The sequence below is a fragment of the Pelecanus crispus genome, chromosome 1 (genome assembly GCF_030463565.1).
Source record: "Pelecanus crispus isolate bPelCri1 chromosome 1, bPelCri1.pri, whole genome shotgun sequence".
Classification (NCBI taxonomy): Eukaryota; Metazoa; Chordata; class Aves; order Pelecaniformes; family Pelecanidae; genus Pelecanus; species Pelecanus crispus.
Window position 1 is genome coordinate 197,988,263 of NC_134643.1, and position 10,362 is coordinate 197,998,624.

The 10,362-nt window shown below is 42.3% G+C and overlaps 1 protein-coding gene across 2 annotated transcripts; it reads right to left on the minus strand.

Annotated features, from left to right (window-relative positions):
* Positions 1-533: 533 nt before the first annotated feature.
* NHLRC3 (NHL repeat containing 3) lies at positions 534-10,247 on the minus strand. 2 transcript variants are annotated; one of them, XM_075725456.1, is made up of 7 exons: positions 10,185-10,247; positions 8,727-8,879; positions 7,719-7,866; positions 7,008-7,208; positions 4,382-4,473; positions 2,694-2,806; positions 534-2,187 (listed from the first exon to the last, which is right to left on the minus strand). In XM_075725456.1, exons 1-7 carry the CDS (start codon positions 10,230-10,232, stop codon positions 1,959-1,961), a joined length of 984 nt encoding a protein of 327 aa, XP_075581571.1. In that variant the 5' UTR covers positions 10,233-10,247; the 3' UTR covers positions 534-1,958. The 2 variants fall into 2 exon arrangements, with proteins under 2 accessions (XP_075581571.1, XP_075581564.1); XM_075725449.1 differs by lacking the exon at positions 10,185-10,247 and adding an exon at positions 9,402-9,475.
* Positions 10,248-10,362: the final 115 nt, after the last annotated feature.

The following is a 10,362-nucleotide window of genomic DNA, read 5'->3' on the forward strand; positions in this document are numbered from 1 at the left end:
TGTGCCTGGACCCCTTACACCACCAAGATACTGTAATATCATTAACTATATTTAAGTGTGGTATTTTTAAAAAGAAATCCACCTTGTGTAGGTGAGAGATAGCTAAATTGCACACAGAACAGAGATCCCTGAGCTAGTGGAGACCTAGTTAGAAAATCCACACAACACTCTGCAAAGCAACGTGGAACTATCCATCTAGGTCTAGAGGAAGTACTGCTACTTTTTCAGCTAATAAATATTGCTTACTAGCTCCCATCCAAGACCATGTGAATGATGGATCATTTTTGCTAGCGTATAACCCTAAAGTTCTGGTTCTAAGGCTTGCATGAGGGCAGCCAGGTTAGATCTGATTTTGTTATTGTGGATGTAGCCAACAACAAAGCGTTCGTATTTAGTGCATTAATTTCAAATAGTATTGAAATCAGGCCATCAGGCTCCACAGCTGAGTTACTTTGTACAGAACATATGAATCTGACTTTTCTGGACAGTTTTCCCATCTGCTGACCCAAAAATTTGTGATCATAGGTTGAAACCTGCCAAATTAAGATGCATTTGCTTTTGATAACATGCACTGAAGTGGATATTTCCCATCAGAATAATTTCATTTCCCATATTCCCTTTCTAAGGAAGTTGAAAAAAACCTGCCTCTCTTAGCTGGTAATTAGCATTAAAACAGTCCACATGGTAGAGTAAGTGTGTGGAAACAGCAAAAATCCTCCCAAATGTTTTGAAGAGCTAGTAGATAAATATGGAATGTGGGTCCACAGCTTTACAGAGGTAATCAGTTATTCACTGTCTCATTTCTGCCACGCCATTTTCCCCATCCCATTTTCCTCTGTGCTATGAACTAACTTAAAATGTTATGTAGCAACATGTAAAGAAAATGGAACCACTCTGGACTGGGAACAGAAAGAGACAACATTTTTTAGGACAGAGCTTGGAGACATCTGCCAGGATATAGTGTAAGGAACTTAACTCTAGACATTAAGAGTTGATGAAGTTTAAGTGCTGGATACAAAACCGTTAAAAATCCCCAAATCAAAACAGATGCACTGCTGTTAACTGACAGAGCTCCAATAAAATTGCAAGAAAAATCATGTCTCCCAGTCCCTAATGCTGATTAAGACTCTCCTAGCAAATTGCAATTTGTTTATCTTGAGGAACTTAAACGAGTTGAACTTCAATGTGTTCCATTATGAAATCTTATGGAACAGAAAGCTCATGCTGATACAAATCAAATCAGGTTAAGAATTGATTTACTTACGAATCAGTACTTGGCTGCTGTGCACATACTTCTAATTTAGTCTGAAGTATCTGATATCAGTTTGACTTAAGCTTATTACAGACTTTACCACTTTAACTAGAGCTGGAAACTTAGATTTCAGTGGTTATGTCATGAACCACTTCAGGTAGATGCCAGTATCAGTGCTGACACCAGTATCCAGCAACATCTTATTCAACATCATAATGCATCTCTATATTCAGTGTTGGGCAGTATCAGCAAAATGATTCCAAAAAACAAGTGAAGAAACATTAAAATTAGGTGCTCGCTTGCCAGGAAATCATTTATACACTTCTTTCAGACAGTTCTGACCCCTTCATTTAACAACACATGCAGGCTAAGTAGAGGAGCCCCAAGATGATCCCTATATATTTTGGAATAGCAGCTGTGTTTGTAGAGTTTTATATAATAAAATGAAGACACTTCTCAAAATCATTTAACAATTCCCAGCAACAAACACAAAAGCCACCATAGCATTACTAAAATGAGTTACAGCTCAAGACCAAGTACTTCTCCAGGACTGCAGAACAGCTAGGACAGATTCTTAGCTCTACAGTTCTGGGAGCACAATGTTCTGTGCTTGTCTAAGGAAACACAAGCTACAGAAAACTCAAGGAAACGTGGTCATAGGTCTTATACGTCACACAGCTTGTGTCACAGCAGTTGTGGGAAACCGTCAGCTTAAGGGTATGTATTTTTGTACTTGCTGGGCTCCAATCTCTGCAACATAGACTGCTCCACTCTTCATGTCTACATCCACAAGGTGTGGTTTGGTTTCATCTGCCAGCTGGACTGTGTTGACCATAATGCAGTCCCCAATAGAGCCAACTGGTGGTGCCGCCAAGATTGCTAACTGGTTGATATTCAGCTGAGCTACAATCAGGTATTTGTAATTGGCAGTAAATCTGTGAAAGACAGAAATATATTTTTGAATTATGAACTCCATATGACATCTCATTTTAACACAACCATGCGCTTTAAAACAAAACCTCCTTAACAGTCAAGGTTTTGAAGGCTACAACAGACTAAATGCAGTGAAACACTGACAATTAACTTGTTAAGCCTTGCTCTACATGTTGCTGCTCCTTGAGACAGATTATGCTGCAGTAAACTCATTCAAGACAATCTCTCTTCCTGTAAAAGCTGCAACAGTAAGGTCAACAACACACAACAACTTTAAAATGAAGTTCCCAATCCTGCACTCAAATCCATGCGGGTTGTCATAAAGCCAGGATTTCCCTGTCAAGATACAACTGTACAGATCTTTGCATATGATTAGGGCCTGAAACCCTGTTAGTTAAACTGGTTAACTGCTTGTCATCTGGCATTAAATATCAACATTTTAATTCACCAGTAAGAGTACACCTTATTTATGTAATTGCATGCTTCTAGAAGAACTGTTCAACAATACCTGACAGAATAGGGTCCATCTTCTGAAAAACAGCTGCTCCAACACCCGAGCCATTCCCCTGTGACTTTATCAAAAACTTGGATTCTTTTGTTGTCTCTGTCTGCAACCCATACCTGTTAAGAACAAAAATCATGGCTGTTCACAAATAGAACAAATCCAATGCATCAGTTTCTTACACAAGTAAAGTATCCTGTAGTAAAGAAGTACAGCTTGGAAGAACATACCTCCACATTCAAAACTAAGTAAGTAGATATGACTTCCAGATATAAAACAAAACCGCCACATAGTTAAGATACACAACTTATTTTATACTACTTTAACAGGGAAATCAGTGCCTTCTCTTCATTTTTGTGGCTATGATATGGATACATTTAGTAGGATTCCCCCCCTCCCCTCCCCCCCACCCCGTGAGGACATATTCCCACCTATTTAATTCTAAAGATACTGATCTGTCACCTGCTAACAATTTGGTTTTTAACAGTAGTCTCATTTCATGATCCAGGCCTATGATGACTGCATCTGCAAACACTCTGATATGCTTAATACTACTATAAATATTGAGCAACTTAAACACTAAGAGCATTTTCAGCATGTTTTGTTGAGCTTATCTCTGTTCCACCCTGTGCTAACTGGGTTCACAAACACTGCAAGCTAGCAATATCATTAGACAGTTCCAGTGAAGGCCTCTCTTGTATTACAGTCACTGATATTTCAGCTGTTGACAACTCATCAGTATGATAAGGAAACTTCATGACTTTCTGGTATATCACCCAAAAGGGAGCAACAAACAAGATGACCTGAGATCTTTCACCACTATTTTAAAATGAAACACTACTACAGCAGTCTCTTAGATTTCTTAGGAATTGACAATTATTTCTAACCTAGGCTGATGATCAACACCACGCTGGCAATAAAATCGTAGCCCCCCACAATTGCTGTCTTTGAATGTATATACTCACGGTTACCCTTCAACACAAAGCGGCCATGTCCCTCCTCTTCTCCCTCCCACCCTGCCAATGTTGGCAGAGAAGTGATTTTTATATACACTTCTTATCCTGGTTCAGACAGCATCAGCAGAACTAGCTCAAACCAGTGATTTAAGATGTTATAGTCAAGCAATCTTAGTTTCTCTGAACCAGATTAAGGAGCCACAGCACAATTCCTCTACAGGAGCAGCAGAACAAAAGCAAGACTACAATTAGCAACTGGCAGAGGTAGACTTTTGAATGCCTTGAGCTGCATGTAGAAAAGGATCAATGTCCACAACCTAGCTAGAGTGTTACTATCACCTTAAGCTTATCTGGAATTTCCAAATACAAAATTAAAGTCTGCTGAAGAAACATAAAAGCTTGGGTAAGTATTTATTACAGAACATAATTCTTCTGTACTCTCACAATGGCAACCTGTTAGAAACTACAGGAGGAACAGTTTGTTCTTGCATGGACATTGACAATGTAACTGGTCAGAACCCTTGTGTTAAACTTGCATGCAGCCAGCTACGTCAGTAGGATCTGCAGTGTAAAACTTCAGCTTATGACCACTATCACATTGAAAACTGTAATCCACATAAAATGACCCAGATCAAAACAGTTCAATTAAAAAAGAAATACAATTTGTTTTGTTCAAATACTTGTAAACAAATGTGTTGGAAGATGAAAAAAGAAAAAAATTCTCCCTTTATTCTTTACCCGTCCAAAAGGATCCACTGTTACACTGTGAGGAATCTTGAACTGGCCAATGCCGGTCCCATTTGTTCCAGTCAGCCATATCTCTTTGTAATCTAAACAGTGAGCACCATGAAAGATAAAAGTAAAAAAATTACAGTAAGAAAACAACAAATAAAAAAGCTTTAAGTCATTCCCTTGTAAACTTACTTTGGTTAATTTTTAAAAGGTGGAATTTCTAATCCCAGTCTTTTTAAACACAGTACTCTTGGTACATAAGCCCAAGAAATACTGCAACTACTACAGGGACTACTGAATTGTTATTAGTGGTTTCAGCATTACGGTTACAGAAATGTAGCCACTAGTACACAAAAGCCATAGTCCAGGGCTCTGTTAAGCACTGTATTAAAGAGAAAAAAATATATATACAGGAACAGTTGGCTGATTATGGTAATAATTTGTTACTGAACTGATTTTTTACATTTGTCACCTGGCAGTTTTGAGTCAGTTTTGAGTTTTAACAATTTAGCATTTTGCAAACTAGATATTAGTAAACTGTTTTGTGATAGCACAAAAGGGGAACTAGTAGCTCCTCCACTTTTCCCCAACTGCAGATACGCACAGACTCCTCACTCACAGCCCTAACCAATACTGACCATCTAACTAGGGAATATGAGCAAGATCATTAGAATCACAGAATAATTTAAGTATGAAAGATCTCCAGACACACAGAATCATAGAATCGTTTAGGTTGGAAAAGACCTTTAAGATCATCCAGTCCAACCATTAACCTAACATTACCAAGTCCACACTAAACCAATCAAGGGTAGACTAGTCTAAACCACGTCCCAGAGTGCCACATCTACCTGTTTTTTGAACACTTCCAGGGATGGTGACTCCACCACCTCGCTGGGCAGCCTGTTCCAATGCTTGACCACCCTTTCCGTGAAGAAGTTTTTCCTAATTTCCAACCTAAACCTCCCCTGGCGCAGCTTAAGCCCATTTCCTCTCATCCTATCGCTAGCTACTTGGGAGAAGAGACCAACACCCACCTCACTACAACCTCCTTTCAGGTAGCTGTAGAGAGCGATAAGGTCTCCCCTCAGCCTCCTCTTCTCCAGGCTAAACAATCCCAGTTACCTCAGCCGCTCCTCATAAGGCCTGTGCTCCAGACCCTTCACCAGCTTCACTGCCCTTCTCTGGACACCCTCCAGCACCTCAATGTCTTTCTTGTATTGAGGGGCCCAAAACTGGACACAGTATTCCAGGTGTGGCCTCACCAGCGCCGAGTACAGTGGGACAATCACCTCCCTGCTCCTGCTGGCCACACTATTCCTGATACAAGCCAGGATGCTGTTGGCCTTCTTGGCCACCTGGGCACACTGCTGGCTCATGTTCAGCCAGCTGTCTACCAAGACCCCCAGATCCTTTTCGGCCAGGCAGCTTTCCAGCCACTCTTCCCCAAGCCTGTAGCGCTGCATGGGGTTGTTGTGACCCAAGTGCAGGACCCAACACTTGGCCTTGTTGAACCTCATACAGTTTGCCTCGGCCCATCGATACAGCCTGTCCAGGTCCCTCTGCAGGGCCACCCTACCCTCCAGCAGATCGACACTCCCACCCAGCTTGGTGTCACCTGCAAACTTGCTGAGGGCGCACTTAATCCCCTCATCCAGATCATCGATAAAGATATTAAACAAGACTGGCCCCAAAACAGAGCGCTGGGGAACACCGCCTGTAACCGGCTGCCAACTGGACTTAACTCCTTTCACCACAACTCTCTGGGCTCAGCCACCCAACCAGTTTTTTACCCAGTGAAGACTACGCCCATCCAAGCCATGAGCTGCCAGCTTCCCAAGGAGAATGCTATGGGAAACAGTGTCAAAGGCTTTACTAAAGTCCAGGTTGATGACGTCCACAGCCTTTCCTTCATCCACCAGGCGGGTCACCAGCTCATAAAAGGAGATCAGGTTGGTCAAGCAGGACCTGCCTTTCATGAACCCATGCTGCCTGGGCCTGATCCCCTGGTTGACCTGCATTTGCCTGTTGAGTTCACTCAGTATGAACCACTCCATAATCTTTCCCGGCACCGAGGTCAGGCTGACAGGACACCATCGGGTCCAACTTGCTTCTCAAAGCAGGACTACCCTTGATAACAAATCCAACTCTGAATCAGGTTGTTCGTAACTCATCAAGTTTTAAGCATCTTCAAGAGTGGAGACAGCACACCCTCTCTAGGCAAACTGTTCACTGTCTGATCACCCTCACTGTGAATCTTTTCCTCCAAAAATCAAACTGGAATTCCCCTCTCTTGCATCTTTTGCTCAGTGTTCCTCATTCTTCACTGTGCATCTCCAAGAAACATGTGGCTCTGTCTTCTCTATACCCTCCCATTATTGACTTGAAGACAGCGATAAGAATCCTCCCTTAGCCTTCTCTCTTGAAGACTGAACAAACTCATTCTCTCAGCCTCTTGTCATAAACTATTAGGAGATTTCTCGTAAAGTGACAAGCAGTAAAACAGACCTGATCCAACAAAGTCTAATGTTAAATGGCAGCACTACCTAGTCCTCACTTAAAAGTATTCTCAAGCCGTGTTATTTAAAATTCAATTTTCAATGGTCAATTACTGTGGAAGTTCATTTTTACATACCGTCGGATAGTTTGAGCAATCTGTTATTCATTCCTCCGTCTCCATCCACAACGTACATATCTCCACTTTCCTCTACAAAGACCTCTGCTGGTTGATCAAATTGTAGGGGAATCAAACTTGAACCAGCATTACCTGGTGTGCCCAAGATCTGCATAAGTTTACCCGAAGGGCTATACTGTTTCACGGTGTGCCCATATTTGCCTGAATTAAGAAAAAAAAAGTGCAAAACCATCTTAAAACAAAATGCAAGTATTACAACTCATTACAAAGATTAAAAAAGAAAATCTCCTGATACTCACAAGTGATATTAATAAATCAAACAGACAAAATTCTATAGGGAGAATATGACTGTGGGTCAGTAAATCCATAGGCTACAACAATATTCATCCATTGTATTAGGGCCACCAAACCTAGGACAGAAGATAAGTCTAGCCAGAAGATTCTTTTTTCCCCCCTAATACTTCTCCTGGGAAAAAACAAACAAAACCAAACCAAACTTGCTTACTAAGTTAAGAAGCAGACACACAGCACAACTCAAGAACCTTCAGAGTATTTTGTGCAGCACCTGAGAAGTTAGTTCATGGCAAGAAAAGCACAAATCTGTCTCAGAATTGTTTGAGACACTTACACAAATGAGTTGTTTAAAGTAGTATCTGCAATATTAGCATTTCCTTCCCTACCTAATACTTCTCATATCACCACCATGCGTACCTGTTCCAACGTCTGTGATCCATACTGAACTATCTGTTGCGGTGTTCAGTACAAAGATACCATGAGGCATTTCAACTGTATTATTCCAGGAGTAAAGAAAATAACCTTCCTCTGAGAATACAAGTACCTTTGGTACATTCTCTCCCCTCTGAAAAGGCAAAAAAAGGTTTATTAAGAAAACATATTAAGCAAGTAATCATATTTTTGAAAATTCCTCTTTGTAAGATTTTTACGTTTCAAGAATCATAAGAGTCTCCTGAGACTGCCTGCTAGATCTAATTTTTTCCAGCTAGAAGATGGAGAGAAGGGTCTAAGTTTAGCATGCAAAACCTTCCACTCATTCTAAACTTTCAACTTAAATGACATAAAGCCCAATTTTCAGAGCAGCCAAGCTCCTGCACCTATCTTGGTCTTCCTTTTCAACCATGTTTTTATGTTCTTGCTAAAAAATATGCCAAGCATAACACAAGCATGAAAAACTGTAACTGTACTTATTAGCTGCATGGCACTCAAGTACTCATACTGTGCTTTATAGTTAAATCCCACCACTTTCCACGGAGAGAATGTCTTATCCGTGACCTAGAGATACCAATGCACGGAACTGGGTAAAGCAAGTAACTGAACCCCAATTACTGTAACTGGCTGAAAGAGCTGCGTGTTTTTGATTTCATGGGACAGAGGCTGAAAGAGTGGAAGGGGACTAGTCAGTTGCCCCAGAAACACAGTTTACCTTACAGTTAGAGAAGAAGCTACTATAACTCAGTGACGTTGGAGCATGCATTCATAATCACAGAAACTTAATACTTTTAAAAGGACAAGCAAATATGGTCCCAGAACTGCTTTAAAAAATGGATATAGCAGAAATGTCTATACTTATATTTTCACTGATTTTGATACAATAATGATTCATATACACACACACACATATATATCTTAATCTAAACCAGACACTTTAAAGGAAAAAATACACTAGGTCAACAAGGAGAGAAACGTAGTATTCTCACTCACTTGTCCCACATAGACCAAACCATGAAGAGAGTCAACAGCAACACAAAATGTTTGACCAGTGAAGTACTCTGGAATTTTAGGCCAGCCTATGTCCAGCTTGTACATCTGTTCCTGTCCCTTCCAAGGAGAGGGGTAATCAAATGCTTTTAAAACCTGAAAATACAAAAATAAATATCCATTAGTAGTTAAATTCCACAATGGTGGGATTGGAAGAACCAGCAGTAGAAAGTAACTTTGTACTGACGCATCATAAGCTGATTTATTCCATTTAAATTAAGAAGATAAACAGAAATAGGCTTGTAGTTAGGGTCTTGAACTGCAAGTGGGAAACTTTTGACAAAGTGGAAATCAGCTAATGAAGTCTTTTGGATTGGGGCGCTCTGGAATTAGAAGGCAAAAAACACACCCTGAAATTTCTTACATTGAAGTTGCTATTACTAACTGTAAATCACACTCCAAAATGAGGAAAATAGTAGAGAAGGCTCCAAACAACAGAATCAATAACCAGTTCAAGAAGACATGATAATAATAAGCAGAAAAATCAGAATAAAGGGAAAATATAGGTCAAGAAAGAGAACTACATGTTAGAAATGGGGAAATGTAAGATACCAGGAACAACAAAACTCAGGTCAATGTACACATTTTAAAGGACAATAGAAGAAAATAATCTTCCACCTTTTTGTTCTATTTTTCCAGCAGAAGAATGGAAGCTAAGCACAGCTGCACTGCGGCAAGTACTGGATGGAGATCTAAGCACTGAAACAGAAAGATCAGGCTAGAACTAAGAAGTAGCAAGTGGTGACCCTGAGGGACCAGGGCCATTTAACATCTCTGTTAATTGCCTTGCCAGAAGTAGGGGTAAGTTGATGACAAAGAACAACTAACAGCTTAAGAAAGACGAGATTATCATGAGGGAAAACCGAGAGTAATTAAGCAGGGAGAAAATCTGCCAGTAAGAAGTACGAAGTTATTCACCCACAGATTACAAAGTTTTTCCTCCTTTTAGCAGAGCATACTGCTTGCACACCCCTGAAAACGAACGGCCCAGGGTACGCGTTTATCTCAGACGGGCTGTAAAGTCACCTAATGGTTGGACTGGATGATCTTAAAGGTCTTTTCCAACCTAAACGATTCTATGATTCCAAACAGCGCCCCCCCTCACAACGACGTAAACCAGAAGAGGCGCGGAAAGGCACCAGGACGAACCGGGTCCCGGGGCCCTACCCGCACCCCTGCGCTCCGGCGGGCTCCCGCGCCCCAGCCCCGTCCCCGTCCCCGCCGCCCCCGGACGCGCTCCTCCCGGCCGGCCGCCAGCCCCCTCCCCCGGTATTTGCCCTCGGGCAAGAAGCCGTCACCGGGGGGCTGGCACGCAGGTCGGCCAGCGGGCTGGCCGCGGCCCGGGCCGGCTCCCGCGCTTCGTCCCCTCCCTCAAGCCGCCGCGCCCCGGCCGCCGCCCACCTGCGAGCCCCAGAGCAGGGCCAGCAGGGCTAGCAGGGCACCGGCCATGGCTACCCACGGCCACGGCCCCGGCGGCCGCTTCCGCCTCATGGAGGCCGGGACGGGGAGGGGCCGCCGCGCGGGCGGGCCGCGTTGCCATGGCAGCCACGTGACCGATTCCCCCTCCCCCCCCGCCTCC